The 20839-nt window shown below is 45.0% G+C and overlaps 1 protein-coding gene across 5 annotated transcripts in view; it reads right to left on the reverse strand.

The window, feature by feature from the left end:
- Positions 1-20839, reverse strand: part of camkk1a (calcium/calmodulin-dependent protein kinase kinase 1, alpha a) — a 73979-nt gene that overhangs the window by 45978 nt on the left and 7162 nt on the right. For all 5 annotated transcript variants that reach the window (XR_005078396.1, XM_037118550.1, XM_037118549.1 and 2 more), the window contains exons 2-3: positions 6755-7203; positions 262-309 (exon numbers count right to left, since the gene is read on the reverse strand). Coding sequence is in view for 4 of the 5 variants with exons in the window: in XM_037118550.1 (XP_036974445.1) it covers positions 262-309; positions 6755-7081 (375 nt within the window). In the remaining variant the exon portion in view is untranslated. The remainder of the gene's footprint in view (positions 1-261; positions 310-6754; positions 7204-20839) is intronic.

Here is a 20839-nt window from a genome sequence, read left to right on the forward strand (position 1 = left end):
TTTTACGCAATAAGGCCTTTAAAGGCTACAGAGGATGATGGACAGGTGGTGTTTGTCTAAATCACATCAAATTCTCTTTTTGTACATATGTATCTGTAAACCATGTAATAAAGACAACTCACAACTTTTAGTGTGGTTGTGCTGTGAATGATTCCGGCGGTCATTCTCTCACTGAGCAAAGAGGTGAATCCTCTCCAAGCTGCTGCTATTTACAGCCTGAACTTGAACGGAGGAAAGTGGCAGAAAAACGACAAAACTCACCTTTCCGATCTCACTCTTCAGCTTATACTGGTTCAACTGGATGCAGTCCTGCGAGATGGAGGAGAGGGGAAAAAAAACAAAACAGGTGGAAGCATGAGGAACTAAATCGTCAAAAAATACACCTGATCAGCAGCACAGAGAATTCTTTCATCGAGGTCAAAACGGGAGAGCATCTGGTAAAAGGGACAAATCGTCCCCCCTGTTGTGTGTGTACATGTGTGGAGAGTCATTTATGCCTGAGATGTAGGCAACGATGCAGTCTGTAGTTTCTGTTTACTGTCTGCAAATCCATTAGAGTGCCACTGCTTAAATGGCTGATTTGCAGTTCCATAGCAACCGCCGCCACAGCGCCGAGTCAGCCGGGGGCACGGCAGAAGAGAGCAGACCACTGCAGGACAGAGAGAGCGAGGGGGCGGGAGTGGGATGGAAAGGGGGTTGATGGGTGGGGAGCATTTATAGGTGCTGGGCTTTTTTTTTTTTTTGGGGGGGGGGGGGGGGGGGTGATGTGGGGAGGGAAGGGGGGGGGGGCACAAACAGCAAAGTCACTGAGCAGAAACTGAGCACTGATGCAAGTGTGAAAAAGGAGGAAACGGAGCTTCAGAGAAAATGGATTGAGAGCAGTTCACTCATTACAGCGAGGAGGGGTGATGATGGCTTACATTGTGTGTGTGTGTGTGTGTGTGTGTGTTATGTGTGTGCGTCTGACCAAGCGCCTGAGGCTTTATACTGGAACGTGTTTGCAGGATGAGAGGAGGTAGGAGAACAAAAACAGAAAGTACTGCACCGGTGCGGGGCAGGACTTCACCCGCCACTAGGCGAGGTATTTTAGAGAATATGACATTAAATAGTGAGTTACATAATACGATGGTTATGCAGCTCGCACGGAACACTGTACTGAACTGTGCTGCCGGAGAGGTGAGGATTGTGTTATGCACTGTGGGGAGTGATGCTGTGAAGCACTGTGGGCAGGGATTACGTCGATGGGGTGGGAGACGGAACAGAAGATGAGGCTGTAGGAAGGTGAGGCGAGAGGTGGAACTTGACAAAAAGGGGGCGCTGCTTTTTGATTGGCTGGAGAGAGATGAAGAGGGAGAAAAAAATAAAATAGGACAGCGGAGGATAAAGGGAAGAGGCAAATGAGGAGAAGCCAAAGAAGAGAGCAGCAGGAGGGAATCGCCTGAGAAGACCTGCGCTGGGTTCACAGTTCTCCGGCACATGCTCAGTGGGCGCCACGCTGCAGTCAATGCTCTGAACAGCACTAATGGATAAAGATGCAGAAACACTTTAAATATGCTTGACACACGTGCACACGCAGTGCTCCACTGGGCCGCGATAAATCGTTAAGAGGGCTCCGTCGGTCAGACTGTCACGTTAGGCTTCTGCCAACGCTGCAGCCCCACCGCCTTCCTCCTCTCCCCTCCCGGTTTCCCTTCGCATCTCACTCCTTTGTGTCTGGTCTGAACCGAACTCGTCACATCTCCACATCCACTGCTCAAAAGAGCTGATCGATACCAGAGCGCATGGCGAATAGATCACTGCCACGGCTACAGTCAGAATCAATGACCAAGCATTTTCGTTGCTGTGATGAATAACGAGCACGTCTGCCTCAGGAAGAATGTCGCAAGAAAGGGGGAACTTGTGTTGGAGAGTATTTAAAGCCTGTATCTGTAAAATCATTTCCTCCAGCTGTCGTAACTTTGACTGAATGATGCAGCACAACGAGGCTGCCGCAGAATCACATGGTTTACTCTGAACTGTTGACCGCGCTCCAGACAGTTCGGAACTCGATAATGTCCGACCTCATACACCCCCTTGGATGTTTTTCCCGTTTATTGCTCTTACAAAAACGAATCATGGTCCAGATAATTCGGCCTTTTGATTCAGGGGGCATTTGTAGATGAGTGAGTTTGCACCGCATGGGTAAATGGAACGGAAATGGGAAATTTAGATATGTTTCCGGGAATACAAGTGCCATAAAATATAACTGTCTACTGGCGTCCGTCATATATTCATATATGGGAGGAGGCTGGGCTGCTGAGTGGTTCGATTGTGTGGTGTTTACCACTTCCCAAAGAAACATCTTTTTTGTTCACTTTTGGCATCGCGCGCCTGGAATGCTTGGAAGCTGGACATTTCTAAGAGGAAATTCCGAACGTCCAACGTTGAATGGAATGCAGTGTTACCTTCGACAAGGGGGTGACAGTGTGTTTTCACGGATGTCTGCCTGTTTGTTGGCTGGTTGGTTTATCAGCAGGAGTAGACGTTCCATCTCCAGTGTTCTGTTGTCCAAGGCTGCTGGATGGGTGGATGATCTTTAATTATGTTTAAGCAGTTGCGAGTGGTTTGAGATCTAGAGTGATACAGGGCTATGGAGTTTAATATTGCATTAGTGTAGACTGAATTAAAGAGCGCTGTTTGGCCTTGGCGGAGGTATGTGCTCTACTGAGTGCCATTCTAGTTGTAGTCATTTGGCCTTGGGTCTGGTGCAAATGGAAGAAATGTGCAGAATTAAGTTACGGCGCAAGGGAGGAGGATCAACAGAAACAGGAGAGACGACTGCCTCACTTCACTGAAGATGAAATACTAAACGAACACATGTGCGGATTGAGTTCTGCGTGTGTGTGTGTCCAGTCGCTGCTGTACTTGTCAACGACGGAGATAAGCGCATAATTTGCTGTTCTAATGCGCTGTGAAGCCGAGCAGACAGCTAAAATTCATCTTCGCTCGAGGGGCTGCCCAAGTTACAGATCCTTCAAATGTGTTGTGCTGCTAATGTATTTCAATATACAGTTAGTCAGACACGACAGACGCCTGCTTACATGTGAGCTTTTCACAAGAAACTTCCACGAGAGACTCAATTGACACAGTTGTCACAGTCAGCACTCTATCAATTTGCAATATTATCATGCTGATTTTTATTCCTGGCTCGGAGAAAACGGGGAAAAGCGATTCAGTTTAATAAACTTTGGTGTGCGAAGTTGCTCTGAATACAAAGTGGCCATGAATCCCAATACGAGCAGAGAGGGGACTCGTCAGCCAGCAGCTGTCAAAATCTATTTTGCAAAATGACCCTGAGAGTCCACTCAGAGTGCTGCTGCACTAGTTAGGATGGAAATGTTTAGTTTCCTGTTGAGGGACATTTGGTTTGTGTGTTTTGCAGTGTATATATATTTTTTTTTATCTAATTGTAGAAATCTGTCTTCACTTTGACATAAGAGGGTTTTTTTTTTGTAATTCTTGTCAAAAAAAAAGCCAAATTCTCTGGACCGTGATTCCATTTATATGAGCGATAAAAGGGGAAAACATCCACTGGCTTGTAAACTTTTTATAGGCGCTGTATTTTTAAAACTACTTTGGTTGTTGGTCAATCTAATTTCCTCTCCGCCCATATCGGCCCTGAAGAAATCCCTTTCTGCAGCGATGTTGATGTGAAAGTGATGAGGGATTAAATCCACAGACGTGCTGTACTGTAGTTCGGTGGAGAAATGAAGTCTAAAGCTGAGCCGGCACGAAGATGAGGCGTCAGAAAATCATGGAAAGAATCTTCCAAACTTTTGACAAAATTACTAAATCTTGTATTTGTGTTTCTGAAGACAGTGTTACTGTGCGTTACCATTACTAGCTGTTATGGTCATAGTTATAGAGTTACAAACTGACAGTCAAGTGCCTTTTTATGAGACTGAATTACTGAATCCTCCATCTTGTCCCTTTTTTAATGGCCGTGCTCCCAAGGTGATATAATGTAAATTGGATCTTATAATCTATCATAATAAACAATCATCCCTGATGATCATTGGGTTAATTTTAGCCATCAATCATTATCAAATTCCCTATGAATGTTGTGAAAGCAGGATTGATGGCTTTATACTTAGACTTGACTTGTTTTTTACCGTTTCGACAAAAAATATCACGCTCCCATGTAAGAAGGCAAACAGTTAACCCTAAATTATTGGTTTTAGTTCTCCCTGGATTTTCTTAATGCCAACTTTCACCCAAAACAAGAGGAGTGAATGTGTTCCCAAGGGGAAAGAAAAGCTTCCAAATTATGTGTACCGAATAGAGTGAAAGACATCAACAAATGTGATGAGAAAGTCGGGCGTGTGAACCGAAGGAAGAGTTCCCGACAACAAACAGAAAACAAGAGGAGTAAGAAGTTAAACCGTTTAATAAGCTGAACACACAGTATTTCCTCACGCTGCTCAGTTTCGGAGGATGAGACCTCCCACATGTTATTTGTCTCGAAAGGTGGGGGCATAACCGAAACTGACGCCAAGTATCAAAACATGCACGTGTCAGATAGTCTTTCTCCCCACTGCGATGGCACTGTTACATTAAGCGACGGTGAAGAAACTCAAAATGTCAGTCGTGAGGGGTGATTTTTGTGCAAGCAGGACTGTAGCTCCAGCGAGAGCAGGGAACTGTACGCGACACGAGGCCCTTTTACGGTTCAGTGAGAGTGCCGCAACTCCACTTTAGATAGGGAAGGACACAATGACAGGTTCTGCGAGTCTGATGCAGCAGTCTGTTAAATTCAGGGAGGGTTCCACCTCCTGGCAGATGTCATGAATTTTTAATGCTCACTCCGAATTGGAAAAAAAAGTCAGAGGCGAAAATGGAGATTCGGGAGGCAGCCTGAGCCACTCGGTCTTCAAGGGTTAGCACAAACAGATGATGCATGTTTTCAGCCCCGCGTTTTCCTTGTATATAAATACTGATGCTCATCAGTATTGATAAGCAATCTGAAAATCTGTATCTTTCTCAATTCTGTATGCTGGGTATAAGGCCAAGGCCAGCAGCTTGTTAGCTTAGCTTAGCACAAAACCATGTTGGCTTTGTCAAAAGCACAGAGTGCAGAACAGCCTCTCCAAAGCTTGCTAATAAACACATTAATTTCTTGTTTGTTCATTCCATACCTCAACCCAGACTATAAACAATTCTTTGCAGTTTTACAGGAGGTATCGGGACTATTTCTTAGCTGGGTGCAGCGACTTAAGCGCATCTCTGCCGGGTGTCCACCACCCTCACTGTCAGGTTGTTATTTGGTGAGCATTGCAGGAGCATTTTAGACAGAGGAAGGCTATAGCTTTTTCACTGTTGCAAAGCTAAGCTAAGCTAAATGTCTCCTAGCTCTACCTTTATATTTAGCGTAACAAGATGAAAGTGGGATCTTCTTGACTAACTCTTGGCAGAAAGGCAAATAAGTATTTATTTCCATGAATATGAAAATATTGCCTTTCAAGTTGTACAAGCATGAGTAACAAAAAACTAATCCAAGAACGATGCTTTTCTTGGCCAACGTTAGCTACTGTTGCTCTTTGTCCGCGGCTGCTACAGGCAACCGAAGGAGACGGGGACGGTCTAATTCCCCGTCACGTTAAAATCTAATCACTAATGGCCAATAAAAAAAGTGATTCATACGTAAATGTAAATTGACACAAACTCTTACATAGAGCCCCTTTAAAATATATATATCTTATATACCACCATGTCTGTGGGTTGCCTCCCGGATACCCTGCAAACACGTGATGAAGAAGGTAGTTTAAAAAGGTTTGCCACTGAATTTATTTCCTGAATGTGTAGTAAAAACTAACAAACAAAAAAACCCCATCAGAAATGCAATGGGCATTCAAGCTCCCAGCCAGCGTGAAAAGCATTTAAAGAGAAATGGCTATAACAACATGAACGGCCTGGATCACAAACCACAGCGTGTAAAAATACAGAGGGAAAGGTTATTAGCCGTCACCGATGCTCTATCAAATGTCTTACCAGTGCAACAAACGGACGGGAAAACAAGTAGACAGGCGCCACATGATTACCATGGCAGAAAATTAGATGCTCCGGCCTCCTGCCCTCACTTCTTTTATGTTGCATCCAGCAGCACAGTGCCGGACAGAGTGCATCTCGTGCGTGTCCGATGGTACAGTCAAAAGTGCTCTCGTCAAAGCCAGCATCAGAACACGGCGCTCTCACATCTCATAACGACACACATCTGCTCACGGTGCAGAGCGTGGAGCGTTTACATAGGGCTGCACATCGCTGTCAGAAGCCGGGATAATGACGCATCTGCATAAATCAACTAATGCACAGGGGCATGTTTCCATGATGGGTGCTAATGGGAGACAAGCGTACAGACCTTCTCACGCTTCCTTAATCCTGCCATGCTGTCCACCGGCCCCCTTGCTCTTTCTTGATGATCATGAAGAGACACTGAGCTACGGCGCTTGTATCTTGTTATGACCACTGCTCTTATAAGCACAGTGGAGGTGCTTTCGCTGTGTTTGTGTGTTCACTCCCTGCCATGGTGCCACCTGTCACACCCAACTGCAGTGATCCATGCCAGGTAATGCCCAAATCTGAGCACTGCGGATGAACTGGAGCTTTAAAGGGCGTTAAAGGATTACATTTTTTGCTCACACTGAAGCAAAAGCAAATGATTTCCTGTGCAGAAATGATCAGGATTATTCATTACAATTGATCAAAATGACCTCCTCACCTGAGAGTCTGATATGGATACCCGCTTGGACTCCACGGTGGGCCTGCGAGCCACACGAGGGGAGATTTGCGTGTACCTTCCCCCAGAGCCCGAGTAAGTGCCTCTCTCCTGCAGCGACAACTTCCTCCCACTCAGGTGAGGCCGTGGCGGATGGGTCCTCTTCGCCTGAGCCCTGTCCGTCTGAGCCCCGCCGTTCCTCACGCCGTTGGCAGCGGAGCCCTCCAAGTCTTTGGTCGTCATGGCGGCCAGGGTGTCCGTGAGACTGCCAGCCTGTTTGTCGGCGTCTGGGTCCAGCCTCTCGCTGCCAGGGTCACCGCTCATAGCCATGGTGGAGTGGGGAGATGGGAGCAGCGCGGGAGCAGGTGGCGGGGAGGGATCTGGGGATTGCCCACCAGCATCAACGTGACCCGGGCCAGCCTGTGGTCACAACGTTCAGGCTCTCACCAAGGCTGGAAAGACAGAGAGAGAGGCTGTGAGCTGAGTCAGCTACAGTGTAAAGAGCTAAACCATGGATATCTTAGTTTCAGCCGCTCGCCAACAAGGGTTATTTGGTCATTAACTAAACAAATGGACAAATTAAGACCCAATGGTGATGCAAAATCTAAAGATACTATACATTTTCTGACATAAAGGTCTGTATCAAATTTCATGCCAGACAATCCGATATCTGTCGAGATATTTCACTAAAAAACACACCAGCTGGTGGCGCTACATAAGCAGTGAAGGCATCACCAAAGTCATTAAAGATGCAGCATGCAAGAATTGGTCATCTGTGGAATCAACACTCTAAACAAACAGTGAACAGCATATCACCAGAGTAACAGCTAAGCCATGCGAACTAGAGCGGCCGTTAGCGAGTTAGCCCAGTTAGCCCAGTTAGCCCAGTTAGTTATGCAGTGGTTAGAGGTTTTGACTGTGAGCTCGTAGCGCCTGGAAAGTGTTGAGCATTTGCATCTCCATCAAAGGAATGTTGGACGGGGAAGGGTCGGGGCTAGCTGGTTAGCATGCTAACTTATCTCTGCAACACAATGTCAAAACGCCAAAGCTTCTTCACAGATACGTCGTTCATCTTTGATTGCCTTGGACTAAAATTGTCACACTTTGCACCTTTCAGGTACTTAGTCTGGAAAGCAGGAATGCCTCCAACAAATTTCATGGCAATCCATCCAAAAGTTAAGAAGGTAAAGATTTGGACTGACAGGCACTGCCAACCCAAAAGCTACAGCACTAGCTCAGCTCGCATTTCTGCTCTTTCCATAATGTTATTCAACATTTATCATTTCGCTGACTAGGTTACGCTGCTATTTGCTCTACTGAACTGTAAAAACGTGGTTGTGCAACATGATGGACAAAGTGGCGGAGGACCTCTGTAGACGTAAAAGTTGCATTTCAAGGTCACGAAAACACAGGAATTCCCAGTTTCCTTAATCAAAACACAACTGTAACTATCATCATTGAATTCCACCCCCCCAAAATCCGACGCACTGAACCTTTAAATCTTATCTTATTGTGGGCATTTAATCTCTGCTATAAGCGACATATTTCTGAGTTTATTAGATGATAACAGCCTTAACTGCCTCATATTCTTGGTCATCATCTCCACATTACAAGCAGTTCTTTCAGGTAGCTCATCATCTACAAAATCTTGAATGCAATTACAATGTATGAGATATTGCAGAATTTGATTATGTTCGTCAATGTGAAAAAAATAATGACACCGTCGTTGCGTGTGAATTAAAACCTCTCAAAACTGTGAGACTGGAGGTTCATCAAGCAATCTGATAAAACAGAAGATGTCCTCCCTCTCTGTGTGTGTGTGTGTGTGTGTGGGTGGGTGGCTCGAGTTACCTACTGTAGATGTGTGCTCATAAATTGAAATGAATGACCCCCCTGATGAAGCCAGACACAAATACTGCACAGCTAATTATGCTCAGAGCTTTTGGCCGCGGCTCCCTGTATCCTCATCAAATGCTTGTAGGTGGGCTGCCGCGCCAAGAGATGCATCGACAGAAAAGACTAAAGGTAAGGGGTGTGTGTGTGTGTGTGTGTGTGTGTGTGTGTGTGTGTGTGTGTGTGTGTGTGTGTGTGTGTGTGTGCATGCAATATGTATATATAAACCCAGGTATTTAGAGGGTTTTGCTTACTGCGCTTTTCCCCTTTCATCTTTAATGAAAATCGAGTCAGTGGCAGATTGCCACAGACAGGGAATATCAAAGCTCTCTTGTACAGCCGGTTCAGGTTTTGTTCTGCAGATGGAGGAACACAGATATGCAAAGTGAGCCTGTGCACGCCTTCCATGGAAAAAGGTCACTTAAATCTCTAGTACTCAAACAGCGTCGATCTATGCAACGCTGTGAATCAAGAGGAAAAAGTGCGGTGGTGGTCTGTCCATTGTAAGTGCCATGAATCTGCACAGACTCCGTAGAAAACAATGGAGCCAAACACAAAGTGACTTCTGCAGGGTAATCAGACGAGGGGTGGTCAAGTAAGTAGGCCAGGTTATGCCATTCCTGAAGTGTGCCAGACAGGTAGAGCTTCGTATTCAAAAATAACACGCCGTTCCACTTTGTCCAGGTGGGTCGCACGCATCCATGCATTTGCATAGGCGGGCACAACACCAACTGCAGTGAATCATGTTTTTGTCATGCCGGCATGGCTCTAGGGACGTTGGTCGGTCGGTCTACCGCTTACCGCGGTTGACCTGTTAATGATTCACATTTCTGACATTACAAAGGTGTAGTTACAAAATGACAATAACAATATCCAGGTAACCGAGTAGTACTGGTGCCCGTTGCTATCCAGCCAGGATAGCAAGATGTAACCAACGAGTCGGCTAATCGCACATATCCCTAATCCAAACAACTATTGGAGGGATTGCCAAGAAATCCTCTGGGAAATGTCCCAGAAGATTTGTCCTAATGATTTCAGTGATCCACTGCCATCGAAAGGTTCACATTTGCAGTTTCTTAAGTGAAACGTCTCAACAGCTGCTCGGCGGCTTGGCGTGAAATCTTTTTAGAGCCATCCGTGGTCTCCTCTGGGACACGATCCCTTCCTGCCCCCTTGAAATTGCCAATAAGGAACGCAGAATGAAGAACAGACAGGAAGGTGATTCGCAAATATTAAAAAAGGAGTGTGGCCATGTCATCGGTGGATCTACCAACCAATGGGTGGTAACCTCACACACGGGTGACAAAACGATTGTCACGGCTGATCACAGAAATATCCATGGATTCACTATTCATACGGGTACAATGGCTCGCCATGAGGGAGGGACACACTCACAAACGCAGACATGCACACGCACACAAGCCATCATCATTTGCCCACCATTTGCATATTTCAGATGACTGTTATTCATTCTATGTAAATTATCGAGTGCAGAAAAAAAAAAAAAGACTTGAACGGTTTGCAGCGAGGGGGCACGTACTGTTTGACTCCAGATTCATTAGAGCGAAAACAAAAAAGGAACTGTCATATTTTGCTTTCTCTTATCACAACTAGTGATTATCCGTCTCTTGAAATGGGTGGCTCTCTCTGCTGCATGTGTGAGCAATACCCTGGTAGAGGTGGGAGGCGGGGGAGCGGCAGCAGCCGGGGAGGGTCGGGGTCATTCATTTCAGCTGCACTGCGACTTCTATTTGTTTACAGAGGCAGGTAATGGGAGACAGCTTCTCATTAGGTGTAATATTTTCTTTCATATCGACGTTATTAATTTCCACTGGATACATCCATCTTGCTGTACGCAATGTTCAAAATGAAATTAAACACTTTTGCCCGCTCTATATCACACAGCTACGACACATTTCGACTTACACACTCTGAACCTCTTCAATGTCTTCCTACGAAGCTGCGAAATATGATTTGAAGTTGTCACACATTTTGTGTAATTTCCTTAAAAATCAGGAGCACCGAGAAGACGAGATCACTGGTGGGGAGGGATGCGATGTCCCGCCCCTGCTCTGCCGCTGATTGGTTGTACCCTTCCAGGCGTTCCATGCATCTGCTCGACACCATCGTTTAACTAGCTGGGATGCCAAATGGTGCTGCGAACTACGACAGGCCAGGGAGGAGAGGGACTCGGCGATGATCATGTTTATGCTGCTGCAGCATCAAGGCAGCTAAGAAACAGACAAACGATAGTACGTTACTTATTTTCTTATAAGGAGTTAAGAAGTTCATTGTTAAAAAGCTCCACAAACTGGCGCCACAGCATCTATAACTAGCCTCCTGGACAAGAGGCCTTGATTTCCCTCTTGAATGATGGTTTGTTTCACAACACAAATGTCCATTATGAAATAATAATAATGAGGAAGGAATAAAATAATGGCTGTGTTCAGTAGATGTGGAATAACTTAAAAAAAAAACCCCTTATTTCAAGATGTTTTTATCTTAGCAGCAAGCTAACTGAGCAAGCTGACGCTGCAGCTAACAATGATAACATACCAAGTTGCCATAAGCCCATTGTCCACTGAGAAAACGGACATTCCCCCTCTTAACTGTATTTTCAAGCCATGCGCTATCTAGTTCCATTATATTCCAATGAAGGCAGACATCTCTATGGCTAATCTCTCCAATACACACACCAGAACAATCTAGACGCATTAACAGCCCTTCAGGTAATAGGAAAAATGTGTTTTCGATTTTTACATCGAATCCTCCCTTCAAACCAGCGAGAGCCTTGAGCACAGTCTTTTCAGCAGCTTCCGTCTTTCAACTAGTTTTAGATGGAAGGAAGCTTCAGCGGAGCCAATTACAGTAGGAGGAGAGAGTGGGCTGGAGAGGGTGAGCAAATGAATCCATTTGGCTCCATTAGTGCACCACTTTCACCCTTAACCTGGCTTTCTATTCGTCTCTGTCATCATTTCGCGGAGCGCAGCAGACAGCAAACAGAGACATCCAAGGCCAAAACCAAAATCAAATTCTTCATTTGCTGGCAAGAAAGGCGGAGAAACCTGGAAAAAAAAAAAAAAAAAAAAACATACTGATACACCCAAAGAGAATCATTCATCAACTGGATGTTGTCGTGTTGGTTGTGCGTATTCTGATGTTTTTCTTTGCCTCCTCTCGGGTCCTCGACGTTGTGCAAAGAGCATGCACATTATGTGCGGTGTACATTCAGCAAAACACATTCAATTAAACTCATGGCCAACCTTGCAGTCAGTCCGTGATTTGTCTTTTCAGAAAAATACCGTCTTCCATTTTACTTCGATTGGAGGCAGCACTGAACAAACACGGTGTCTTACTCATTCAAACTCCTCTTCAGCCGTGAGACTGAAGAGTTAAAAGGGAGGTGCGCCACCTCGCTCAACAGAATCAAAAGACAATCAACTTTGATTGTCCGCTGATTACAAAAGCAGTGACTGGAGGACATCTGCATAGCAATGACTTCAAACCAGACCAGACCTTTTTTTTTCAACCCAAAAAAAATTGCATTACACTTTAAAAAAAAAAACACAGTTTCGTCTGGTTTTCTGTGACGTCCTGTGTCCTGTGCTCATACGATGGTAAACTGTGAACCCCTGATCTGAAGCACTTAGTGACGGAGGACGTGCTGTTGACACACTGCCTACCTTAGCAGGGATTTACACGTGGCACAACACCAAGGAAGAAGATTCACATCGAGCCTCTCTATAGGGGGAAGAACACTGTAATCATCTTGATATTGTGCGCTGTGTTTTCTTTTTGTGCACAAAACTCCTTCAGAGCTGTGGGAGAGTATTCACGCCTGCGTAGCCTCCTAGGAAAAACACACAAGTCGCTGAAGACGATTCGGTGGGCTGTAATCTTCTCCGCGTTGTGTGCAGGCGCAGGATTAGCTAATTTAAAAAGATAATTATATTGTTACTCTTCCACATTAAGTACAGCGTAAGACAAGAAACAAGGATGGGTGCATCGGTTGGATTCGATCTCTCAATTAGCGCTCATTACACTCAAAAACGTAAGGGTTCCAAATTTGCTTTCGGTGCTCAAGCTTGTGTGTGCTTTAGTTCTCTGCGCGTGGAAGAGGAAGACTGCCGGCCGACAGGAAAGCATACGGCACTGCAAAGGTGATCTCGGCGCTCGCCAAGTAAATGTCAGCTGATCAAAATAAAGGAAACGTCTTATCTCGCGGCTGAAAGTACGGGCCGCTTCTTTGAACTTTGATCCCTCGCGCGCTTAAAAGAGAAGGTCAAATTATAAACATTTACAGCCTCGCTCACGCCGAGGCCGTGTGCGTTCACACTGGCTCTGCTGGGTGCTGTTTGAGCCTGTGCGCTGATCAAAAGTAGATTTCAGGGCCAGGAGGCATGATAACGGTTGGACTGCAGTGGCTGTACACAGCTCCATCTCCACCGTGCCCAGCATTGAAAGGAATAAAAGCATTACAACCTTGTGAAAGGGGAAAAATGTCAGCAATAATTGTGTCTCTAATTAAAAGGGCACTGTGATCAGATTAACTTCATTTGTAGACTTATCTGCTTTACACACAATCTGTGCCACTGTTTGACCGTCAGTGTTATCAAGTTAAAGTCACTCATCTGGCCCATATGTAATAATTCGTGACCATTTTAATGTCAAGCCGATTGCAAAAATAACAAGGATTCAGTGCTCCCCGTCCACCACTCGCAGTCTTTGCTGGAGCGGAAGCGGCTTTCACGCAATCGAGAGCTAATAAAACTCACTGCTAATAAAATCCTTTTAGGCGGCGAGCATTTCGTTCATCTTCGGTAAAGAAGGAAAACAATTATACGGCAGGGCTTTACACACTGCAGGCGGCATCCTCGCTGGCTCTTATTAAAAGGCCACAATCAGCCCGAGACAAAACTCTTCTGTCTGAATATTAAATCGGAGCTCTTACACTAAAGAGGTTTCTTCCGTTCTCCTCCTGCTGCGGCTGCTCCTTCACTCTCCCTGAGTCCACAGGTTGATCAAGCCTCCTCCACCGTCGACTCCCCTTGTCACGTTTCATCCGACTCCAGAGAAGAATAGGTCACATTAACCGCCGGAGGAGAGGGGAAGAGGGTGGAGAGACCGGCAGGAACGTCAACCGGCTGCTCCCGAGCGAATCGCCTTTCGGGGGAACAGCTTTCGGATTTGCATGGCTTTTGTGTGCATGCACTCACGCACCTGCCCACTCACACAAACCCACACACTTTTGTTTTTTTTTAAAAAAAAAAAAAAAAAAAAGGGATTAAGGGAGACATTTCATCCCCTCGTGCATACAGAAGCACAGCAGAATTGGCGTCGTCCCCCCCGCCCCCCCATGTTCCTCCTGTTGTGGTTGCAAGCAGTTGGCAGTGATTACGCCTCATCATCTTTGACTGAGTGATCCTCATTCATATGGAGCAGAGAGCGCGGCGTCTTAAGGGCCTCTGGAACGAGCGAGAGAGCATAGTAATCAGGTATCAGCTGTGATCAAGGGAAAACTCTCAGCACTACAAAATGAATATATTCAAACGTCAAAGACAACCTTCTCTGCGGAGGCGGCAACAGGTGCAATGACACATCAGCATCTAAAGTGCCTCATCACGGTCGCGGATATTCAGAGCGTCACAGCGGCAGAGAGCAGCCTACGGATCGATTTGCTAAAAAAAAAAAAAAAAAAAAGGAACAAAAAGAACCCACGTCATCCCCAAAGTGCTTTCTGACCTAATACGAACTCAAGACTTTGGGTAAAGAAAATCCGCTGTGGTGAGGTTCAGGTCAAAGGCCACGTCGGAACTGGAAGTAAATAACGTGTTCCAAGTGGATAAACGTAATACATTTAGGTCAATTAAAATAATTGGTTTTGCCGCGCCGGCATGAATGGCTTAATGAAAAGCAAGTATCAGTCGACGGTCCTCTAAGAGAAATATGAGCATCAGTTGTGTTGGCGGTTTTTAAGACGTGACATGTTATTATAGAGAGACAGAGCTCAACACTGTTTACTTCCTGTTTCATGCCTCACGTTAAAATGACCATCATTAATGAACGGAACATTTAGTGGATTGCATTTTAGTTGATAGTTACATCACCGTTAACAAATAGTAAAATGCTTTATAAACCATTTGCTAAGCGATTGTAAAGGTTTATAAACTTCACAATTAACAGTTGCTAAATGAATGGTTTATAACGCATTACATTTCGTTTGCTGGCTGGAAGGATTACACAAAAAACTACCGGATGGGTTTTCACAAAACTTGGATGGGGGATGAGTCTTGGCCCAGAACAGTCCCTATTGGGTTTTGCTGCAGATTTTGGATAAAGTTCAAAGATCCAAAGAATTGTTTTCTCATGTTCTGTAACACTGAGAGATAGGGTGTTGTTTTTTTTCCATTTCCAGTGAATTTCTCAGGCAACACAGCATGGATCAGGAGCAGTGAGGGGGCTTGTGCCTATGAGCTCTACTGAGTGCCATTCTAAAAAAAAAAAAATATATATCACCATCCATTAAAGATGGTTTTTGAAAATTGTTTTCTGACCTGTAGTTCAGGTTGGTCTCTTGATCTGAATCATAGTCATTTAGTTTTAAAGTAGTTCCTTTAACACCAAACCATGATTTTTTTTCCCCGACCCTAGATGTTCACATGCCAAAACCTGCATTAACCTTACTGATTGCCCTACCAATTCAGCATTGCACTCCTATAACGTTTTCAGACTCACAGTTCATCTTCAAACTTCATCTTGATTAAACTTACGCCAGAATATCCCTTTAATGAAACACACTGTTACCTCAAATAAAATTGCGATGTCTTTTGGTTTGGCCGTTGCTGGAGACAGGTGCACAACTCAACAATACATACAACACATGTCCAGTCGTTTTAAGACGTTTTTAATGCAGAATTGCTACATATTATATCTTTAATGACGATAAATTTCCTATTTAGGAATTCAAGGAAGACCTTCAGTATGTACACAAGAACATAAAGACAAACAAAGACAACAAACGCTGCTCCTGAACAAATACGGTCCAGGTCCCATCAAGTCGTATTGCTGATGATAAACAATTAAAACTGAAAGCACAAGAAGTTCATCTCTGTCAACAGAACCACCTCCACAAATTCTAGCTTTAAGCACACTGAGGCCAAAACCATAATTGCAGTGCTTTGCAGGGAAAACACTTTGCTGTGTGTTCACCTGTCACAGACTAATCCCTGGAACTCTTTAATTCAATCCGCAGGATTAACAGGGCAACTGTACGAGACACAACTAACCGTATCCGTAAACCCCTCAGACACGTTCTTGTGTGGCCAATCAATGTGATGTGATGGAGAAAACGGGCAGCTCCTCTCCCCAGGCCAGACACTGGAAACAGGCTCCATGAGCAGCGATCAATCTGACTGGACTGAAATACACTCTGGTACAATCCCGACCAAATCCAGGGCCACCCTCTCTGAGGTTGGCTGCCTCGGGCAATAATAAGCCCAGGATTACACAGGATATAACAGTGCAAACTGGCAAGTTGGATGAGCCAATTATTTCTCCTCTACTCACACTGACAATGAGTCTGCATCTCCCGGCTTGACTGACCTTCCTGGAATCCTGGGTATGTCGCCTGAAAAGGATCCCACTAACAAAGACGGGAGCCTCCCCTCCCCCCCCGCTTCCAGACGGCGGACAGATGAAAACCTATCTGCACATTTATATATTCATGTGGGACGGCCTTGATACTGGCTCCACCCCTGTGTCCTTGTGACCCTACTCGGTAGCTTGACCCGCTACTAGGTGCTCATCTAATTTTAGAAACCGTTAGAAGCACTGGGCTGAGTCCGGACGGGACGGCAACAGAGGCTTAAAGCGTTAATTTCAGTCCGTATTCCATCGACCATCAAAATCCAATTCACAGCCTTCAATACCGTGCGCCGGGAAAATCTGTGCTGATGTGCACCTGCGGAGGATTAATCTGTTGCTGCTGAAAATGAGAGGCAATCCATCTTTTCCACTGGGAATGATACTCAGCGCCCTCTAAATCCCTCAGAGAGACAGAGTATCCCAGTGATCTCTATCCCCACTTGTCGCTGTCAGAAACCTGTGGTCATGTGGCAGGCTGGCTGCCAGGCTGATGCACAGGGAAGGGAGCTGGCTGCAGCTTACGCTCGCCTAACCGCCCGATACAGCTGCGGCGAGAAAAAGTTTTGGTTTGTTTTTGATTTGTTGTGTGATTATCTCCTATGTTCACATTCGTCACTTGTGCCGCGCCTAAAAAGTATATAAATAAATAAATACAATTTTTAATGTATGTATGAACTCTGTGAACAAGTAGGGCATGGTCCCACTGCATGTGGCACGTTTTGCTGGCACATCTTACTTGTATTGTTTTACTGCATTGTAATTTTGTATTGTGAAGTTCATTACTTGTGCCAAGTAGCTTTGCTTCACCAAACTAGGTGCACAAAACTATCCTGAGGGTATCTGCAGTTGAACTCTTTCCAGTGTGAAGCAATTGGTATCCTTCAAACATATGCTTCCAAAGTCGCTTCCCAACACTGCATTAGATAATGCCAATATTCTTACTGTTTACTGTTACTGGAGTTGTTGTTGTTAAATTGTACAGATCGCCCCAAAGGAAAATCTCAATCTCATTCCAGCAGGCTGACCAAGTGGCAAGTTTAGTAGGAATATTTTGGGGGTTTTTTTTTGTCATCCAACGTTATTTGTTACACGCACATTTTGGCCCGATCACGGCCTGTCAGTCAAGACAGAACATTCACTGGTGACGGAGGATCCCGTTGGCGGACTGTAAAGATTTCAGGGTCGACAATTAACATTTTCCAGCACATGTATATGAAAGCGTTTCCAGTATTTACGCTCAGACATTTCCTGTTTGCAGGAAGCCAACAGGCTCACACAGACTTGCACCCTGCTCGGTTGGCAAGCGCAGACCCGATACTCTGAGGGAACACGCTGTCAAGGCCTACGGTTATTCCCCTCTCACGGCACACAGCCACGAGTGTATCACCCCCAGCGTGTGTTTGCCTCGATGGTCTGACGAGTGTAAGCCGACTGTGTGAGTATGCAAAGTCATGTAGGTGCAGATTATGGATCAGAGGTGTCTAAAGCGGCAGCATGACTAACAAGACGATGTTCACGGCCTCTGACTGGGGATAATGATGTAATGAACAGAATTAGTCACATAATTACGCTTGCTGCGTTATGGCTAGTCGTTTTCCAAATGAGCAAAGACTGCAGTCAATAGTAATCAGGCTTAATATGGCAATTTCCTCTGTGAGCCGGCATGACCCTTCATGTCAGTCTCATGTAATCACCGCTCATTTTTTTTTTTTTTTTGTACCGGCTTAAATCCTGAACTGTATTTCAGAGAATCGTCACTGAAAAAGCGGATGAAAAAGCACTTTCCTAGGGGCTAATCTGTCTCTCACGCCGTTTAAAGCATCAAAACAAAATGTTGATTTTTTTTTTGAGCTCTTATCTCTTTGGAGCAGGTTTCCTAAATGTGCTTTTGGTGGTTTCATTTCAGAACAGAACAAAATTAAACCCTCTCAGGAACTAAATTGGACTAAATTCTGTCTGGGTTTGAGTAAAAAGGTGACAGGCAGAGAGGTTAAGGAGGGCCCCGTCGGTGACGAGCTGCCGGTATCACAGCAGCAAACATTCAGCCCGGCGGCACTTTGGTGGCTCCTCCTAATAATGTGACTCCCTGCAGACAGAGAGGATCGTTATTTACATAATAAGGAGATTTATTTGATTAAAAAGTTCCGTCAACACTTCTTAAAAGACAAAGCTGAGCGTATTTGCAGCTTTGTGCGGCACCGTCAAAAGTTTTAAGTCAAAGTTTTTTAACCAGCTTTGTACCACTGCAGTGTTGTACAGGCAAACAAACAAAAGGTTAACCTATTTCCATACTGCCTGCCCCCAAAGCCAATCACTAGTTTGCTGAGGGGAAAAAAAAACCCAGATGACACAAAATACATCATTTCAAAAGATTTTAGGCCTCTGGTATCACCGCCCACTTTATCCAATCAGAGCAGAGAATGGCGTAAAGATGGAACAAGCTATTTTTGAGACGTTCCTTTCAAGATTTGCAAACACGACAGGCGAACCTTCTCCTGTTATTATTGTTTTGTCCTGTGAACATAAACCAATGACAATCAAGCAACCCTACATTTGAGGCTGTGAAGTACACAACACTTTACTCTGACAGTGATTACTGACGCATCAGCTCTGTTTATCTGCCGTCAGCGCGAGGGTCAGATTCTTCCTGAGAAGTGGAAAAATTTCATTCCCCCCCGAGCTGCGAGCCTCCTTCTCTCTTCATCAGTAATGTTAGCAGCGGCACTGAGGAGTCTCTCTTTCCTCCGCCCTGGTGTAGGCTACAAAGAGGAATACAGATGCGGGAGCCAGGAGAGGCGAGCTGAGGTAGCTCCATTCTCCGGCGGTTTGCTCACCGAAATAGGTTGCTCTCTCAACAGGAGCGCGCCGGTGTCAGCTGGCCCAGGGTCAGATTCTGCCTCTCACTCCTCCAGGATTTCATCAAAAAACACAAAAACACACAAACAAAAAACACTTCTAGCTCTGCTCTTTCATGCAATTCCATCATCCACACCAGCCTGTTGCAAGGAGACCTGAGCAGAAATAGTCAAGGATGTCGTATAGAGACGCCCAGGAAGAGAGGTCTGTCAGCAGAGATCTTAGCCGAGGTTTAAGCTCGCCCTCTTTAGCTGGCGCTGACAGCACTAACCTGTCTTTGGAGGCATGAGAGCCGATTCCTCCCACAGCAACGGCGTTAAAGCGAAAAACGCTATGAGACAATGTGCCAGAGCCTCCTCCAGCACCGCTGCACACATCATTTATAGAAGCAGAGAAGGAGAAAACTTTCTATTGAATGTCATAACCAGTGATTTTTTTTTTTTCCTCTGTTGGCACAGCACAGAGGGAGCGCTAGAGGAATCGTTTGTTGCTACATCTGCTACAAAATGATTGATAAGCCTTGCCAGCTACTGACAGGCCACATTATACACTGAGTGCCGTTGACTGTCAACGGTAAATGGGGCTGCACAATACTGGGAAAAACTGACATTGCGATATTTTGGTTTTCTGTGATATATATATACATTGCGATAGGAGGAACTGTCACCAGATGACTTGAATATCTTTATTTTGAACATTTGGAAATAATTCATCTCTCTAGAAAGACCGAGGGGATTTCTTTTTGAGGGGGGTGAATTTTTATCAAACAACCAAAGCAGGGCTTCGTTTTGCTTGACAAACTGATCAAGAATGATTGCGTTTGGTGGTCCGCCGCGTATGTCGCTCACAAGCAACATGCGTATACCTCAATGTATCCAAACCAAAACAATGTATCCAACAATAAAGATCAAAATACGTAATATTAGATGGACATGTCTTGTGGACATGTGTGTCAAGAAAAATGTTGTAGGAGGACATGTTTGAGTTGATTTGACTTTGTGCAAATGGTGATGTCATGGCTGAAATGGCATATTGTGGAACACTGACATAAAAAAAAAAATAAAAAAAAGGATGCAGGCTGTCTGGGTCGAGGCATGCCAGGCCCAGCAGTGTTTCCCATACATATGCTTTACATGCCCCTACTTTCTGTGTAAATTGTTTATCTCCTTATATTTGTACTTTTGTAAAAATAAAGTCTTTTTACATTGATTCCTGACGAACCAAGAAAGGCAAGTTTATTAACTGATTAATTAATGAACAATTTTGTCCATGTCAGTGACTGTAGGCCAGGTTTATCGAGTTGAATAAAAGTTGATGTCGAGCCAAACCAAACCAGACCTCTAGGTTCCTGGATTAAAGATTCCACTGCCAAGGACGGCAGACCTTACCTCCCTCACCCTGCAGTGGTAGGATAATGATCATAAACTGTGCAAGGCCAGCACCTTATAGGCCTAAAAGAGAACATTGACAATGATACATCTCAGCGGCTCATGTTATTGCACCATTTAGGATTTTAAACCTGCGCAACACATGCAATCAGCTGCAGGTACATTGAACAAACCGCCCATACATTCCCCTACTCAGATAAAGGTAAACAAAAGAAGATACCATCTGCTCACACATGCCGGCACTACTACGTTATGTATAAGATAGTTGCCACATGTGGGCTGGGTGGCAAACTGCAAAGGCCTCTGT

This window comes from Acanthopagrus latus, chromosome 13, assembly GCF_904848185.1.
Source record: "Acanthopagrus latus isolate v.2019 chromosome 13, fAcaLat1.1, whole genome shotgun sequence".
Classification (NCBI taxonomy): domain Eukaryota; kingdom Metazoa; phylum Chordata; class Actinopteri; order Spariformes; family Sparidae; genus Acanthopagrus; species Acanthopagrus latus.